The sequence below is a fragment of the Bos javanicus genome, chromosome 22, assembly GCF_032452875.1.
Source record: "Bos javanicus breed banteng chromosome 22, ARS-OSU_banteng_1.0, whole genome shotgun sequence".
NCBI lineage: Eukaryota > Metazoa > Chordata > Mammalia > Artiodactyla > Bovidae > Bos > Bos javanicus.
This window is the reverse complement of record NC_083889.1, coordinates 10,483,222-10,502,114: the sequence shown is the minus strand read 5'-3', so window position 1 is coordinate 10,502,114 and position 18,893 is coordinate 10,483,222. Positions and strand designations below refer to the sequence as shown.

Below are 18,893 nucleotides of genomic sequence, written 5' to 3'. Positions count from 1 at the left end.
TTGTCATAGCTTTCTTGCCGGGAAGCAGTTGTCGTCCAGTTTCATGGCTGCGGTCACCATCCACAGTGATTTTAAAGCCCAGGAAGAGGAAATCTATCAGTGCTTCCTTTTCCCCTTCTGTTTGCCATGAAGTGATGGGACTGGATGCCATGATCTTAGTTTTAACACTGAGTTTTAAGACGCTTCTTTCACTCTTCTCCTTCACCCTCATCAAGTGGTTCTGTAGTTCCTCTTCACTTTCTTCCATTAGAGTGGTATCATCTGCATATCTGAGGTTGTTACTATTTCTCCGGGCAGTCTTGATTCCAGATTGTAACTCATCCAGTCCGGCATTTTGTATGACGTGCTCTGTGTATAAGTTAAACAAATAGCCTTGTCGTACTCCTTTCTCAATCCTGAACCAGTCAGTTGTTCCATACAGGGTTCTAACTGTTGCTTCTTGACCCACATACATGTTTCTCAGGAGATAGGTAAGATGGTCTGGTATTCCCATCTCTTTAAGAGTTTTCCACAGTTCGTTATGATCTACACAGTCAAAGGCTCCAGTGTAGTCTTTGAAGCAGATGTTTTTCTGGAATTCCCTTGCTTCTCTATGATCCAGCGAATTTTGGCAGTTTGATCTCTGGTTCCTCTGCCTTTTCAAATTCAGCTTGAACATCTGGATGCTCTCAGTTCACATACTGCTGAAGGCTAGCATGGAGGATTTTGAGCAGTACCTTACTAGCATGGGAGATGAGTGCCATTGCCTGGTGGTGTGAACATTCTTCAGTTCTGCCCTTCTTGGGAATTGGGATGAGGATTCACCGTTTCCAGTCCTGTGGCCACTGCTGAGTTTTCCAAATTTGCTGGCGTATTGAGTGCAGCACTTTCACAGCATCATCTTTTAGGATTTGAAATAGCTCAGCTGGAATTCCATCACGTCCACTAGCTTTGTTCGTAGTAATGCTTCCTAAGGCCCACTTGATCTCACACTCCAGGATGTCTGGCTCTGAGTGAGAGACTACACCACCATGGTTATCAGGGTCATTAAGATCTTTTTTGTACAGTTCTTCTGTGTATTATTTCCATCTCTTCTTGATCTCTTCTGCTTATGTTAGATCTTCACCATTTCTCTCCTTTATTGTGCCCATCTTTGGATGAAATGTTCCATTGATATTTCCAGTTTTCTCAAAGAGATCTCTAGTCTTAGCCTGTCTGTTGCTTTCCTCTCTTCCTTTGCACTGTTCACTGAGGAAGGCCTTCTTGTCTCTCCCCGCTATTCTCTGGATCTGCATTTAGTTGGGGGCACCTTTCCCTTTCTCTCTCGCTTTTTGCTTTTCTTTTCTCAGCTATTTGTGAAGCCTCCTCAGATAACACTTTGCCTTCTTGCATCTCTTTGGGATGGTTTTATTCACTGCCTCCTGTACAGTATTACAGACCTCGCTCCATGATTCCTCAGGTGCTCTGTTTACTAGGTCTAATCCCTTGAATCTATTCTGTATTCATTACCTCCCCTGTATATTCATTGGGGATTTAAGTCATACCTGACTGGCCTAGTGGTTTTCCCTGCCTTTTTTTAGTTTAAGTCTGAATTTTGCTATGAGGAGCTGATGATCTGAGCCATAGTCAGCTCCAGGTCTTGTTTCTGCCGACTGTATACAGCTTCTCCATCTTTGGCTACAAAGAATGTAATCAATCTGATCTCAGTATTGATCATTTGGTGATGTCCATGTGTAAAGTCATCTCTTGTTTTGTTGAAAAAGGGTGTTTGCTTTTACCAGTGTATTCTCTTGGCAGAATTCTGTTGGTCTTTACTCTGCTTCATTTTGTACTCCAAGGCCAAACTTGTCTGTTCCTCCAGGTATCTCTTGACTTCCTACTTTTGCATTCCTGTCCCTTATGCTGAATAGGATATCTTTTTTTTTTTTTTTTGGTATTCTAGGTTTTCTAGGTCTTCATAGAACTGATCAACTTCAACTTCTTCAGCATTGGTGGTTGGGGCACAGACTTGGATTACTGTGATTTTGAATGGTTTGCCTTGGAAATGAACTGAGACCATTCTGTCATTTTTAAGGTTGCACCCAAGTACTGCATTTCGGACTCTTCTGTTGACTCTGAGGGCTATTCCATTTCTTCTAAGGGATTCCAGCCCACAGCAGTAGATATAACGGTCGTCTGAATTAAATTCTCCCATCCCCGTCCATTTTATTTCACTGATTTCTAACATGTCGGTGTTTTCTCTTGCCATCTCCTGTTCAGCCACATCCAATTTACTTTGATTCATGGACCTAATATTCCAGTTTCCTCTGTGGTACTGTTCTTCACAGCATCTGACTTTACTTTCGTCACCAGACACACCCACAGCTGAGCATCGTTTCCTCTCTGGCCCAGCCGTTCATTCTTTTTGGAGCTATTAGTAATTGTCCTCTGCTCCTCCCCATTAGCATACTGGACACCTTCTGACCTGGGGGCTCATCTTTCAGTGTCAAATCTTTTTGCCTTTTTACACACTTCATGTGGTTCTCCCTGCTGGTGTGTTGGAGTGGATTGCCATTCCCTCCTCCAGGGGACCACGTTCTGTTAGAAGTCTGCACTGTGACACACGGCACGGCTCACAGCTTCACTGAGTTACACAAGCCCTTTTGCCATGACAAGGCAGTGATCCTTGAGGGAGATTTCTGTCAATAACCTTTCTTAATTCCTTGAGTGTTTTCATTATCTCCATTTTGAAATCTGTGTCTGTTAGGTCTTTTTCATTGTTCTTTGTGGGGAATTCTCTTCATCGTTTAACTGGGAGTGGTTTCTCTGCTTCTTCATCCTCTTGCTCTGAGTTAAGGAGGAACGGTTGTCTCTGTTGGAGCAGGAGTCTTGGGGGCTGTTCCTATGTGGGCGTGTCCCATGTAGCTTGTGCGGGTTTAATATAATGTGAGGGCTGTTTTTATTTTTACGTGTTTGGCTGCGCTGGGTCCTAGGTGTGGTGTGCAGGATCTTCAGTCGTAGCAGGTGGGGTCTAGTTCCCTGACCAGGGAGTGAACCGGGCCCCCTGCACTGGGACTGCTGAGCCTTAACTACTGGGCCAGCAGGGAAGTCCTGTGAGGGCTGTTCTCAGTGTGTGCCTGTTGGCCCTTTGGTCAGCATGTGCTTGGTGTTCTCCCCTTGATGCAGGGGGTGTGCAGATGCGGTGGCCGGTGCCAGGTAATGGATTTTTCAGTGGCAGTGGTGGCTCCTGCGCAGCCCAGCAGCTTTGTGATGGGAGTGGAGGCAGCACATGACTGCCTCTGGAGGCTGGGAGCGGGTAGCCTGCAGCTTGAGACTGCTCCTGCAGCCCGGGGGTCGGGGGTGGTGGGTGGGGGGGGTGGGCGGCCTCTAGTGACCGCTCCAGCTCCCGCTCCCGGACCTTGTCCCGCCACCCGCAGCAGCCCTCGAGCAGGAAGAAAGGCTGTGATGGTGGGGCCTCCCCTCCCCGTGCGCCCCCCACAGTGGTGCCTGTGGGAAGCTCAGGCTTCTTCCTCAGAGCCCATTGGGTGTGGCCACACCAGACTGCAGCCCCTTGTGCTGTGTCTACACAGCACGGCCCGCGCCCCCCCCCCCCCGCGCCCTCTCCCCAGGCCCGCTCTTGGGAGTGCAGAGCCGTGGCACTGACCGTCTAAGCAGGCCTGGCCATGCTGAGCGCCACAGACCAGACCATGTTCCTCTCTGAGGCTCCCCCTCCGTCCTGGCCGATCTCCCGGCTGGTGAGGGGACTTCCCAGCACGCAGGTCCTGCGTGACCTTTCCTCTTTCACAGCTCCCTCCCTGTGGCACAGGTCCAGTCTCATTCCTTTCTTGCCTTTTTTTTTGTCCCTCTCGGTTACATGGAGATTTTCTTAGCTTTTCAGAGGTCTGAGGTCTTGTGCCAGCATTTAGTAGATACTCTGTGAGAATCCTTCCACATCTAGATGTATCTTTGATGTACCTGGATTTTTCAGTGGCAGTGGTGGCTCCACTGGCAGTGGGTGGCGGGACAAGCTCCGGGAGCAGTCACTAGTTGCCCCCCCCCCGCCCCCCCAGGCTGCAGGAGCAGTCTCAAGCTGCGGGCTGCCCGCTCCCAGCCTCCAGGGGCAGTCATGTGCTGCCTCCACTCCCATCACAAAGCTGCTGGGCTGCGCGGGAGCCACCACGTCCACCTTGTGGGAGGAGGTGCGCTTTGTGTCCTGGTGTTCCGCCACTCTGAATGGCTCCTGTATCACACAGTGACCTTTTTATGTAGGGAATTCCTTCTCACTCTGGGATAATTAAATCATTGCTCTTTTGTTCGCTCCTAAAATGCTTATATGTAAATCTCTTGTCCACCTGGGATTTAGTTTTGGCATATGGTGTTATATTCATAGTTTCTATGTGTCTGATTGTTCCATATTACATTGTTAACTCTCAGTTTGTTTGAATTTATCCAGTATTTTTTGCTCATAATTCTTTCCCTCAGACCTTTGATGGTGTACGGACCTACTTCCTCTTTGAGTGGGGCCGTGGATGGAAAGCTTTTTGTTTTGTCAAATCCATCTTTATTTTGGTAAGTTTCTTTGCTGGGTTTAAAATTTCAGAGTTGCAGTTACTTTCTCTAAGTGCATTGAAGGTATTAGTCTACCACTCGTTGGCTCCTTCTATTGTGAAAATTCAAGTGTCAGTCTTTTTTTTTTGGCCTCGCTGTGCAGCTTGCAGAGATCTAGGGATTGAACTGGTGCCCTTGGCCATGAAAGTTTGGAGTCCTAACCACTGGACTGCCAGAGGATTCCCTGTCAGTCCTGTGTTCTCTTACTTTGTGGTGATCTCTCTGTGTCTCTGAGTGCTTTTAGGGTCTCTTTTGTTTGGTATTCTGTTTCTCTCAGGTGTAGATTTTGTTGGGCTTCCTGGAGCTGAGGCTTGGTATCATTCATCACTTTTGGGACCTTCTCTGATACTTTGTCTTGAGAGTCTTCAGTTACTGTCTCTCCCTGTTTCCTAGCCCTTCTGCAATTTTAATTACATATTTATTTTCCTCCACATTGCATAAGCTTTCCTGTTTTCATGTCGTCAGTCTGTGCTCCTGATAGTTCTACCTTTTAATGGCCTTGCCAACTTTGTCCACTCAGTTGATCTTGATTTTTATTTTTATTTATTTATTTTTTTTTTTTTCGTTTTTTTTTTTTTTTTATTCTTCCAATTTTATTTTATTTTTAAACTTTACATAATTGTATTAGTTTTGCCAAATATCAAAATGAATCCACCACAGGTATACATGTGTTCCCCATCCCGAACCCTCCTCCCTCCTCCCTCCCCATACCATCCCTCTGGGCCGTCCCAGTGCACCAGCCCCAAGCATCCAGCATCATGCATCGAACCTGGACTGGCAACTCGTTTCCTACATGATATTTTACATGTTTCAATGCCACTCTCCCACATCTTCCCACCCTCTCCCTCTCCCACAGAGTCCATAAGACTGTTCTATACATCAGTGTCTCTTTTGCTGTCTCGTACACCGGGTTATTGTTACCATCTTTCTAAATTCCATATATATGCGTTAGTATACTGTATTTATGTTTTTCCTTCTGGCTTACTTCACTCTGTATAATAGGCTCCAGTTTCATCCACCTCATTAGAACTGATTCAAATGTATTCTTTTTAATGGCTGAGTAATACTCCATTGTGTATATGTACCACAGCTTTCTTATCCATTCATCTGCTGATGGACATCTAGGTTGCTTCCATGTCTTGGCTATTATAAACAGTGCTGCGATGAACATTGGGGTACACGTGTCTCTTTCCCTTCTGGTTTCCTCAGTGTGTATGCCCAGCAGTGGGGTTGCTGGATCATAAGGCAGTTCTATTTCCAGTTTTTTAAGGAATCTCCACACTGTTCTCCATAGTGGCTGTACTAGTTTGCATTCCCACCAACAGTGTAAGAGGGTTCCCTTTTCTCCACACCCTCTCCAGCATTTATTATTTGTAGACTTTTGGATCGCAGCCATTCTGACTGGTGTGAAATGGTACCTCATAGTGGTTTTGATTTGCATTTCTCTGATAATGAGTGATGTTGAGCATCTTTTCATGTGTTTGTTAGCCATCTGTATGTCTTTTTTGGAGAAATGTCTATTTAGTTCTTTGGCCCATTTTTTGATTGGGTCGTTTATTTTTCTGGAGTTGAGCTGTAGGAGTTGCTTGTATATTTTTGAGATTAGTTGTTTGTCGGTTGCTTCATTTGCTATTATTTTCTCCCATTCTGAAGGCTGTCTTTTCACCTTGCTAATAGTTTCCTTTGATGTGCAGAAGCTTTTTAAGGTTAATTAGGTCCCATTTGTTTATTTTTGCTTTTATTTCCAATATTCTGGGAGGTGGGTCATAGAGGATCCTGCTGTGATGTATGTCGGAGAGTGTTTTGCCTATGTTCTCCTCTAGGAGTTTTATAGTTTCTGGTCTTACGTTTAGATCTTTAATCCATTTTGAGTTTATTTTTGTGTATGGTGTTAGAAAGTGGTCCAGTTTCATTCTTTTACAAGTGGTTGACCAGATTTCCCAGCACCACTTGTTAAAGAGATTGTCTTTAATCCATTGTATATTCTTGCCTCCTTTGTCAAAGATAAGGTGTCCATATGTGCGTGGATTTATCTCTGGGCTTTCTATTTTATTCCATTGATCAATATTTCTGTCTTTGTGCCAGTACCATACTGTCTTGATAACTGTGGCTTTGTAGTAGAGCCTGAAGTCAGGTAAGTTGATTCCTCCAGTTCCATTCTTCTTTCTCAAGATCGCTTTGGCTATTCGAGGTTTTTTGTATTTCCATACAAATTGTGAAATTATTTGTTCTAGCTCTGTGAAGAATACTGTTGGTAGCTTGATAGGGATTGCGTTGAATCTATAAATTGCTTTGGGTAGTATACTCATTTTCACTATATTGATTCTTCCAATCCATGAACATGGTATATTTCTCCATCTATTAGTGTCCTCTTTGATTTCTTTCACCAGTGTTTTATAGTTTTCTATATATAGGTCTTTAGTTTCTTTAGGTAGATATATTCCTAAGTATTTTATTCTTTCCGTTGCAATGGTGAATGGAATTGTTTCCTTAATTTCTCTTTCTGTTTTCTCATTATTAGTGTATAGGAATGCAAGGGATTTCTGTGTGTTGATTTTATATCCTGCAACTTTACTGTAGTCATTGATTAGTTCTAGTAATTTTCTGGTGGACTCTTTAGGGTTTTCTATGTAGAGGATCATGTCATCTGCAAATAGTGAGAGTTTTACTTCTTCTTTTCCAATTTGGATTCCTTTTATTTCTTTTTCTGCTCTGATTGCTGTGGCCAAAACTTCCAAAACTATGTTGAATAGTAATGGTGAAAGTGGGCACCCTTGTCTTGTTCCTGACTTTAGAGGAAATGCTTTCAATTTTTCACCATTGAGGATAATGTTTGCAGTGGGTTTGTCATATATAGCTTTTATTATGTTGAGGTATGTTCCTTCTATTCCTGCTTTCTGGAGAGTTTTTATCATAAATGGATGTTGAATTTTGTCAAAGGCTTTCTCTGCATCTATTGAGATAATCATATGGTTTTTATTTTTCAATTTGTGATCTTGATTTTTATTTTTAAAGATTCATTTATTTTTGCTTTTTGACTGTGGTGGATCTCTGTCGCTGCACATGCGCTTTCTGTAGCTGTGGGGAGTGGGAGTGAGCGGTGTGCAGATTCTCGTGGTGGTTTCTCTTGCTGCCCGGCGCAGGCTCAGGGCGCGCAGGCGGCGCAGGCTCAGGGCGCGCAGGCGGCGCAGGCTCAGGGCGCGCAGGCGGCGGTAGCTGTGCCGTGTGAGCTCAGTGGTTGCCGTGCAGGGGCTTGGTTGCTCCGCGGCACGTGGGATCTTTCTGGACCAGGGATCAGACTGGCGTATTTGATTGCATTGCAAGGTGGATTCTCAACTACTGGATCACCAAGGAAACCTGGATCTTGATTTTTAATTTTGATTCTTGTGTTTTTTATTTTTAGACATTTTTTTTTTTGGAAATCTCCTTGATCATTGTTTAATATGAACTTTTAAAAATTAGTTCTGATTTTAATTGTTAAGGTTGAGTCAAAATAAATCATTTTCCTCATTGTTTACCATGAAATTTTTACCCTCATCCATTAGTATATTAAAATACAAAAGACCTTGTGTCACATGACCTTGCCAAGGGTGCAGATAAAGACAGTTCTACTTTTTTTCCTTTCATATTTTTACAGTTTGCTTTCCTTGCCTCACTACAGTGTTTAGAACCCACTATACAATGTCAAGTAGAATGAGTGAGCATGGGAGTTGTTATCTTTTTCTGTATTGTGGAAAGAATGCATTTACTGTTTCACCATTAAACGTGATGCTAGTTGGAGGTTTTACATTGATAGATTTTTCAGATTAAGGAAGTTATTTTCTATTCCTAGTTTGCTGAGGGATTTTTTTTTTTTTTTTGGTCTGTGCTGCACAGCATGTGGGATCTAAATTCCCCAACCAGGGATTGAACCTGCACCCCCTGTGTTGGAAGTGTGGAGTCTTAACCACTGAATTCCCAGTGTTAAGACAGTCTCTGAGAGTTTTTATTTAAAAATTGTTGTTGTCAAATACTCTTTCTGTGTCTGTTAAGATGATTATTTTTTCTCATTTATTCTATATGGTGAGATTTTCCAAATGCTAAATCACCCTACATTCCTGGCCTAATCTCTTCTTGATTATATTATTCCTTTTTTCATATTGCTGAACTTAATTTGCTAATTTTTTGTTAAGAATTTTTGTATCTGTGACCCACAAGGATATTGGTCTAAATTTTTCTTTTTTTAATGTTTTCTCATATTAGGGTTAGGATAGGGTTATGCTAGCCTTGTAAAGTAGGAATTACTGTCTTCCTTTATTTTTTGAAAGTTTATGTAGAATGTTGTTTCCGTTTTTCTTCCTATTTTTTAAGTTGAACTGTAGTTGATTTACAGTATTGTTAGTTTCAGGTGTACAGCAAAGTGATTGTTACACACACACATTCTTCTTCAGATTGTTTTCTGTTCTAGGTTATTACAAGATATTGAAGATAGCTCCCTGAGCTATAGATTAGGTCCTTGTTTATATCTGTTAACCCCATACTCCTAATTAATCCCTCCCTACCCGCTTTCCATAAAGCGGGTAACCATAAATTTTTTTTCTATGCCTGAGTCCTTCTGTTTTGTCGAAGTTCATTTGTATTATTTTCTAGATTCCACATATAGGTGAAATGAATTTTGTCTTTCCTTGATCATTGTGATAGTCTGCGACTTTGTGTTTTAATACCTCTTAAGCACACTGTGCATGCTTACTGTTTTATCTTTACTGGAATTTTCAATCTTTAAAACTTGGCAGATACTGACTTTGTGATTTCTTCTGGATTCTAATTCTTGGTGCCTAGTTTTGACCACAGAGGTCCTGGTTCTTTACCTGTGAGGAATTATTTGAAGTCTGAATTGAAGATGAATTTCTCCAGAGAGAATTTGCATTTGATTCTAGGAGGGACCTGGAGGAACAGTCAGCCCTGGAATCAGTTTAAATTAAAACTTCCACAGACTTCTCAGGCAGCCTGCTTAGCATGAATCCTGGCTGCAGAAGCGGGCACGTGACTCCTGTCACAGTCCCCATTTCACCCCATTCCTAGGCTTTTCAGAGTCTGCACAAACTGAAGTTCATGAATCCTGCAGTTCCTCTGCTGTCTTAGTTTATAAAGGGTTTCAGAGCGCTTGTTACTTCTCTGGCTTCCTGCTTTAATCTTTTGGCAATTTCTTGTTGGATTTTGAAAGATTAATTCTATCTTGTTCCTTTTTTGCGTGTGTTTTCAGCAGTTTTCCATGTTTCTAGCTCTGGTGCTTGGTGCTCTGAGGTGCAGGGAGGTGTTGGGGGGCCACTCCTGACCTGTGTCTTGTTTTCCAGCTCTCCGGGAGATGCTGCATAACCACTCCTTTGTGGGCTGCGTGAATCCTCAGTGGGCCTTGGCACAGCATCAGACCAAGTTATACCTTCTCAACACCACCAGACTTAGGTAAATCGGTGCAAACGAAATGCAGAGCTGCTAGGACGGTGGTCCTGGAGACAGAGGCAGGAGAAGCTGGGGAGAGCAGGGTGACAGTCGGAAAGGGCCCAGCTTCAGAGGCAGACATGTGTGGTTTCTCACCCAGGCTCAACATTTACCATTTATGTGACCATGGACAAGTCACTTTGATAACTGAGTCTCGGATTTCTCTTCTGTAAAAGTGGGGTATCACTATTAATTCACAGGGTTTTGTGAAGGTAAGATGACGTGCTCTGAGCCGGATGTTGAGAGCTTGGAGCTGATGGGGTATTCCAGCCTGTGTGGTGTACAGCAGGGGCTGCGGGCTGCTCTGCAACACCAGCTCTCAGCTGCTCAAATCCAACTGATTGGATTTAAAGCTGGGATCAGGTCCCGTGATGCAGGGGCTGACTGAATTCAAGTGGTGGGGGAGGGAGGGCTGAGCGCCTGGGAGACTTTGAGGGAGAAACCCCCCTCTGTATCAGGGCCCCCCGCTGACACAGTGAGGAGGGAGATCACTTGGGCCTCTGCCGACGAGGGCCTCCAGGGCAGGGAAGGGAGGCAGGGGAGGGGTGAGAGGGCCTGACACCTCCTCTCCTTTCAGCTTTGGGATGGAGCCAGGGCCTGTTCGAGCCCTGAAGAGCCAGTGGGGTCCAGGAGCATGGGGTGGGCCAGCTCGGCAGCGCCCTTTGCCCAGCACGCAGCTGGTGACATTTATGGTTGTCTCCAGGCATCTTGGAGGATGAGCTCCTGTTGAGTCTAGAACCTCTATTAAATATGGTCTCGAATCGGTAGTTCGGGGGGGCGTGGTGCCACCCTCCATCGCCAGACACCATCACTTGGCCATCGTGGGACTCTGTCCTGCTGAGATCCCATGTGACCTCCCTGAGCTAGAACTGCCCCACCGAGGAGCTTACTGCGGGCACACCCGGCCTTGGGTGCTGGTGACTCCTTCCTCCTAGGCTCGGAAACCCTTAGTGAGGTCAGCTCAGGGCCACTGTCTTTCCTGAGAAGCCGTGAGCTCGCCCAGTGAGCTCTTACTGGTTATTGGGATCCTACTCCCTTTTTCTTTGCCAGGAAATCTAACTGCATGATTTCCAAGATCCCAAATCACAATCGTTTCGGTTCTTTGATTTCATGATTACAAACCTAGGCCAGTCCTAGAATCCTAGCTGCTAATAAATGGGAACAGTTTCCCAGCGAGCATATGAACTGGCTGAAAGCGGGGGTTTAGACTTGGCTTCTTCCCTCCCCACTGACAGCCTCTGAGCCAGGACCAGCCAGCGGCTCTCTGGGTACCTCGGTGTCCCTGCTGCCGTGCTTTGTCTACTTTAATAACCAAGTCTTTAAACAAGACCTGTGTGGTGCAGGTTTCTTTCATTAACTATGGAGTACAGTCATTTCAATTCTGTGTTTCTGCAGGTAGGTCAGTATATTGTACACTTCACAGCTGCCTAAACCATCCCCCATGCAGCCCGAGTCTGTCCACTGTTGACCACACGGGAAGTCCCTTGCCCTCCCCGTACAGCCCATATTTCTAGATGGTGGGTTGTAAAAGAAATGGTTTATACGATTCTTTGCCAGTGGGGAATAGTGAGCAAAAACTGCTTAACTTTGTCACCACTGGGTGTCAGAACCTTTTACCACACCAGGAAGGTGGGGACAGAGTGCGGGTGTTGGCAGGGCAGGCAGTCTCAGCGCTGTGACCAGTGCAGGTCCCAGGACTGCTGGAAAGGCCTCCGCGAGGCCGCATGCCTTCACCCCACCGCGTCTCGGGTTCTCACTCCCATTTTGTCCCTGCCCCTTGGCTCTCAAGCACAGATTCTGCTTTTCCTTAAAGTCACTTCATTTTTATTTTCAGTGAAGAACTGTTCTACCAGATTCTCGTTTATGATTTTGCCAATTTTGGTGTTCTGAGGTTATCGGTAAGTTTATTTCCTGCTTCTCATTTCTGAGAGTTCAACAGCTGGTCATTTCTGAAAAGAGCCCTACCCCGTTATCTTACTTATTGTATATTAAGTGTTTCTAAATGTGATTAGAAGAGTTTATGTATGAGTTGCATATGGAAGTATCCTTACAATAGTTTTATACAAAGCAGAACAGTCATTTGGTAGCCAACTTAAAATGTTTATTATTATAGAAACTAATACATATCTACTTAAAACTTAAAGAGATAGAAGCAGATATAAACATTCTCTAAAGCCCATGACCCAGACACAACCCCAACTAACATTTTAATTTAGAATTAAAAATCATACCATCCATGTAGTTTTGTATCTTCTTTTTACATTTGATATACAGAAAAGCCCTCTGGAATTTTTACTGGGATTGTGTTGAGCGTATTCTATAGATCAATTTGGGGAGAAAAATCAATTTATTTCTTAATAGTCACATTTTTTGGATACTATTGTAAAAGGCATTTTTTACAAATTGTCAATTGTTTGTTGCTAGTATATAGAAGTACATACAAGTGTTTTGGAAATTCTGTCTTGCAGCCTTGTTAAACTCACTTATTAGCTGTAGCTTTTTTATTGATTCCAGCAGATTTTCTAGGTATATGACCATCGCATCTGTGGATAAAGACAGTTTTATTCCTTCCTCTCCAACCCAGATGCCTTTTCTCTCTCTTGCTTGGTTGTACCGGCAAGAACCTAAGTACAGTCTAACCAGAAGTGGTGAGAATGGAAATACTCCTCTTTTTAATCTTGGGGGAAGCATTCAGTCTTTGACTGTGAAGTGTGTAGGTTTTTTGCAGACGGCCCTTAGGGTGGTTGAGGAAATTCCTTTCTATTCCTTGTGTGCTTCAGGCTTTTATTCAGGAAGGGAGGCTGAATTTTTTTCAGATGCTTCTTCTGTATCTGTTCAGATAATTGTATGGTTTTCCTTTTTTTAGTTTGTTAATATAGTGAATTACATTGATTGGTTTTCATATTTTAAACCAGTCTTGCATTCCTGGGATAAGCCCTGCTTGTACATGATCTATTACCCTTTTTATAGTTTACTGGGCTTGACTTGTCATAGTTTGTTCACAACTCTTGGCATCTGTATTCCTGCACGATGCTAGTTTGTGCTCTAGTGCTCAGTCGCGTCCGATTGTGACCCCACGGACTGCAGCCCACCAGGCTCCTCTGTCCATGGGCTTCTCCAGACAAGAATACTGGAGTTGGGTGCCATTTCCTTCTCCAGGGGACCTTCCTGGTCCAGGGATCGAGCCCCCGTCTCTTGCGCCTCCTGCATTGGCAGGTGGGCTCTTCACCACTAGTGGCGCCTGGGACGCCCTCCTGGTTTGCAGTTTTCTTGTGTGTGTCTGGTTTTGGTATCAAATACTGGCTTCATGGAATGAGTTGGGAAATAGTTATTCCATCTTCAGAAAGAGTTTGTTTATAATTGTTAATGCTTGAAATGTTTGGTAAAATTCATCAGTTGAAGCCATCTGGGCCTGGAGATTTCCTCACAGGAAGATTTTTAAGTAAAATTTTTAGTGGTATAGAGCTATTCATGTTAGCTCTGAGGGGCCTTTGTATTAAGTTTAAAATTACTTGTCCATTTAAGTTTTCAAATTTATTGGCGTAAAGTTGTTCCTAATCTTTTGTATTCTTCTAACGTCTGTGCATCTGTAGTGATGTAACCTCTCATCCCAACGTTGGTCATTTATGTCTTCTTTTTAACTTGGTCAGTCTAAGGTTTGTCAATCTGGACCCAAAGAACTGACTTTGGTTTCAGTGATTCTTTTGTTGTTTTTCTGATTTCAGTTTCATCGACACCTGCTCTCATTTTCTTATTTCCTTACTTCTACTTAAAGTGCTGTGAAAATTTCCCAAGTGCTGCTTTAGCAGCGTCCCACACATTCGGATAAGTTTTCATTTTCATCCAGTTCAGAATACTTCTAAATTTCCTTTTGATTTTTTTTGACCCTCACATTATTTAGAAATATATTACTTAGTCTCTTAATTATTTGGAATTTTCTCAGAGATCAAGTATTGATTTCTAATTTAATTCCATTTTTGCAGAGAACGTATTTGAATCCTTTTACACTTACTGAGACTTGTTTTATGGCTCAGAGTATATTCAGTGTTGGTAATATTCCACGCGCATTTGCAAAGAATTTGTGTTCCGGTCTTGTTGAGTAGAATGCTCCCCAGATGGCAGGTGTCTCACATTGTTGGTGACACTGACGCCTTGTGTATGCTGATTTTCTGTCCACTGGGTCTGTCAGTTACTGGGGAAAGGATGTGGAAGCCTCCATGTAACTGCATGTTTCTCTTCACGGTTCTGTTTCATTCTTCATGTAGTTTAAAGCTCTGTTACCGAGTGCATAAATATCTAGGATAGCTCGGTCTGTTTGTTAATTGACTCTTCTGTTACAGAAAAGTAAGAGCAGTGCACTGTGGGTCTGTAACATGTAAAATGTGACAACAGTAACAGTGTTCAGAGGGGAGAAATGGATGAAAACTGAGGCATCTTGTTTTTCACGATAGATTTCAGTCTCCTTCCTAACAGATGATTTACCTGAATGTCATTTGCTTTAACGTGCTTTCCCTCCCCCTTGCTTTAGTAAGGCGGTAGGAAGAAATGAAGGTTCGGCCTCGTGAGTTTCTGGAAATATGAAAGCGAGGTCTTTAAAGCTACACAAAAGGAAGTGCCTTCCGTGGCTTTGCCTTTCCCAGATTTTCAGCAGGTCTTTGTCGGTGACCTTCTCTGTTGAAATGGCCATTGGTGAGGAGGAGAACCTTCTTTTGTAGATTTTCAAGTGTCTTTGGGGGAATTGAGGAATGAGTGCTAGATTTGTGGCTTCTCACCTGCTGAGGTGACAGTGGTCTTGTGGGAGTTCAGGCAGTGTTTGGAAGCCCTGTTAACACTCGCTCCTAATGTTCCTGCCCCTTCCTAGGAGCCAGCACCACTCTTTGACCTGGCCATGCTCGCCTTAGACAGTCCCGAGAGTGGCTGGACAGAGGAGGATGGTCCCAAGGAAGGACTTGCTGAGTACATTGTTGAGTTTCTGAAAAAGAAGGCTGAGATGCTTGCAGACTACTTCTCTCTGGAGATTGATGAGGTGGGTGAGGGCCGTTTTTGTCTCCCTTGTAAGTCCCCCTTGATCTCTGGGACTTGGTTTGCTGTGTTCAGTTGGTGAGCAGACCTAAAGAGCAGGTGGCTCTGCTATGTGCCAGCAGAGAAGCCCTCTAAGCATTTGCCTCTGCTGCCCCCCAGGGCCCAACGTGGTCGCCCAGAATAGCAAGTCTGAGGACAGGACCTGGAGCAAGCACCAGGGAGATGGGATTGGTTTAAACTGTAACAGCATGATTTCTTATCCCCCTTGTCCAGGAAGGGAACCTGGTTGGATTACCCCTTCTGATCGACAACTATGTGCCCCCGCTGGAGGGTTTGCCTATCTTCATCCTCCGACTGGCCACAGAGGCAAGTGATGGAGCACATCCTGATGACAGTCCTGTGGGGCGATGAGTGTCGGGGGGTAGGGGGGTGCGGGCTTGCAGCTCCACCGTCATCTGTGACGATGAGGAGGAAAAGGGTAATGAGGCTAAGGCCCTTCTTGTGCCCACCCACCCCAGCAGTACTCAGCAGTTCCAGTCTACAACTTTATCGCCTAAAAATCATGCGTACTTTTAAGTTGTCTGTTATCTCCATTTAGAAATGGAACGTGTTTAAAGCATGTGCGTATGCTGACATATTGAATTCTCTCTTTGGATCAGGTGAACTGGGATGAAGAAAAGGAATGTTTTGAAAGCCTCAGTAAAGAATGTGCGATGTTTTACTCCATCCGGAAGCAGTATGTGTCTGCAGAGTCAACCCTTTCAGGCCAGCAGGTACGAGGGCGATACACGCTGGTGCTCCAGAACTGGGATGGGCCCTCACACAAGCCCGCCCCTCTCTGAACTCCTGTGATCCAAGGCACACCAGCTTTAGCACAGTGGTCAGCTCTTACGAATTTTATCTCCTTCTGAAATACTGCTGGAAGGTACCTCTAGAGTGATCTGTCAGATGTACAAACAAGCCATTGTAGTAAGAAAAGGTGGGCTCCAGGGCTCGGGGGCCCGTGTCCCCACTGTGAGCCTGGAGTGTGCAGCCACAGCCGTCACGTCCCGGTCAGTCCCCCGCCTCTCTCGCGTGTGCCCCACTCTGCCTCTGCCACTGCTGTGCCAGGCGGGCCTGGCTGTAGTGGGCCAGGTCCCCAGCTCTTCGGAAGGGAGGTCCCTGGGCTCTTCATGTTTCCACGTCAGATGACAGTGCTTTTCAATCCACAACTATTTCGGGGGGTTTGTTTGGGTGAGGAGAGGTGACTGAAACACAGGCACACCTTAGACATTTTGCAAGTTCCGTTTCAGACCACTGCAATAAAGCGAGTTGCACAAATTTTGGGGTTTCCCAGTGCATATAAAATGTTATGTTTACACCCTCCTGTAGTCTGTTAAGTGCAATATATAGCATTGTGTCTTAAAGCCAGTATATATACCCACATTTAAAAATGCTGTTGCAGAGATGCCACCCATAGATGTGGTGCAAGGTTGCCAGAAACCTTCAATTTGTGTTTATAAACAAAACCACAACAGTCTGCAAAGTGCAGTAACACAAGGTCTGCCTGTGGTGTCAGACGGACATGTAGTCACTGTAGCCACATAACCGTCTTGGTGACGGCACTCGTCCTCTGAGGTGACGGGCTGTGCTCCATTCCATGGGTGAGGACGCTGAGGGACCATTGTGGGGTGTGTTCAAAGTGACTGTGGAGTGTACTTCCTACTGCTGCCGTTCAGGCACCACAGTCAGGAGGAGACATGGCTTTTTAGATGCTGCTACAGTGAGCACTGTCCCTGAATGGAAACAGCTTCCATGGCGGGAAGCATCACAAGAGCCGTGGCTGCTTCTCTCCCCCTCATTGCTGTGCTCAGGCCTGCGGGATCCCTGAGAGGCTGGCCTAGAAGAGAGACGTCTCAGGCATGAGGTCACACAGCCCCTCTATAAGCCACCACAACTCCCCAGGCCCGGCGTACACGGGGATGTGGACTCTACCTTGTCTCTTCCAGAGTGAAGTGCCTGGCTCCACTGCAAACCCCTGGAAGTGGACTGTGGAGCACGTCATTTATAAAGCCTTCCGCTCCCACCTGCTGCCTCCAAAACACTTCACAGAAGATGGGAACATCCTGCAGCTTGCTAACCTGCCTGATCTCTACAAAGTCTTCGAGAGGTGCTGACTGTGGTCGTCTGGGGACTCTGGGATGGTCTGTTCTTCCTTTTGTGTCTTGATGTCGGTAGGTGGAACTCTGACCTCACGCACGCCTTCTCACTAGGAGCACTGCTTCATGTGTGGCAGATTGACTATAAATAAATAGCTACATTTGTCCTGAGCGTGATTTATTTAATTTCATTGCAAATGAAATCCATTTTCACCTAGTGTATACCTGATTGTGTTGAAGACTTCCAAAAGTAGTTTGAAAGCCTCCTGGACATCTGATAAGAAGTCTAAATGGCCTTAAAAATTTTATATAGATCATGCATTGATTTGATTGATTCTTTTTATATTCTGATGAATTTCTAATATCAGGTGATAGACATTATGTTTTTTATGCTTTTAAAAGGCACCTGAACCTGAGAGGCTCTGATGGTATTGTCAGTTCAGCTTTCTACATGGTCAGTCTATTAGTACCTTTAATAACTAGTGTAAAAAAAAATTGAACAGTCCTTATGCAGTGCATAACAGGCATGAGTTTTTAAGTTAGCCTACTTTGTTAACGGCTATCAATAATACCAGCATATGATAAAGGCATTTCTAGGCATTTTTCTTTGAAGGGTGTTATAAAAATACAAACTTGAATTAATATCAGCCTGCATTTAAGAAATGTGCAGTCAGCACTGGGAGGAAGAATGCCTGTAGTATGGAGGTAAAGTCCAGCAGAAAAGAACAGAAGAATCTTATGAGAAGTGGAGCCATTCCATTTGGAAAAGACATGGACAAGGACAGGCCGCTCTGGGAGGAGCAGAGGCTGAGCGAGCACGGACGGAGAGGAAGAGGGACTCCAAGGCCTCCTCCTGGACCACACAGGATGTCGGTTCCAGGCATGGGAGTCTAGGATGAATCTGCATCCCAGAACATGCCTCGCCACTGCCCACTCCCACATGAAATCACCTCAGTTCAGGACATTGGTTTCCATGTTTTAAAAACAGAGATAGATGATAATTATTCTAAAGAAGAGAATAATTATTAGAGATCTTATTCATATTTAAGTTAACTTTATTACCTAGTTTCATGTCTAATTTTATCTTATGTGGCCTTAATTCATTAGACTTCCCCCGTATTTTTTGTGTAAACACGTTGAAGATACAATAATCATTTCCATAAAACCACTTCGATTCTGAGAACGACAGAGAATCACAAATACTGCAACATGGCTACACACTCCACGGCAAAATCCTCTCGAACTGGGTACCTTTAAAGATGAAACCAAGGTTCTTAAAAGAAATTCTGTATTTCAGATTATTTTTCCTTAAGGAGAGAAGAGGGGTGTGAGCTAGGAGGGGCGTGACTGCCATGATTTGTTTTAAAGGCTCCTCTTAACGAATGTGTCAGTAGCCTACTGTAGGCAGAAGGGTGTGTTTAACAGACTCTTGAGGCCGACCTCCGCCTGCCTGGCCTGCCCTCCCTCCTCCTCCATCGGGCTGGTCTGAGGTTTCATTCCACAAATAAGCAGCAGATGAAATACTTTACAAGATACAGCACAGCTGATGTGAAGACTAAGGCCCCTACTCTTACTTTAAGAGCAACAGGCCCTGGGCGCCCCTGCCCCATGCAATAAAACAAGTTTTATATACACTTCCCATATCCTTTTCTAACATTTTCTTATATAAATTTAAATATCTTACAAAAA

General features: G+C 44.4%; 1 protein-coding gene across 7 annotated transcripts in view; it reads left to right on the top strand.

Moving 5' to 3' along the window:
- MLH1 (mutL homolog 1) overlaps positions 1–17,375 on the top strand; it is an 88,190-nt gene extending 70,815 nt beyond the window's left edge. For 6 of the 7 annotated variants that reach the window (XM_061395841.1, XM_061395842.1, XM_061395847.1 and 3 more), the window contains exons 14-19: positions 9,900–10,008; positions 11,879–11,942; positions 14,906–15,070; positions 15,340–15,432; positions 15,726–15,839; positions 17,055–17,375. In XM_061395841.1, the coding sequence (XP_061251825.1) occupies positions 9,900–10,008; positions 11,879–11,942; positions 14,906–15,070; positions 15,340–15,432; positions 15,726–15,839; positions 17,055–17,222 (713 nt within the window). In that variant the 3' untranslated portion in view covers positions 17,223–17,375. The remainder of the gene's footprint in view (positions 1–9,899; positions 10,009–11,878; positions 11,943–14,905; positions 15,071–15,339; positions 15,433–15,725; positions 15,840–17,054) is intronic. The other variant, XM_061395844.1, reaches the window with a different exon arrangement.
- The last annotated feature ends 1,518 nt before the right edge of the window (positions 17,376–18,893 follow it).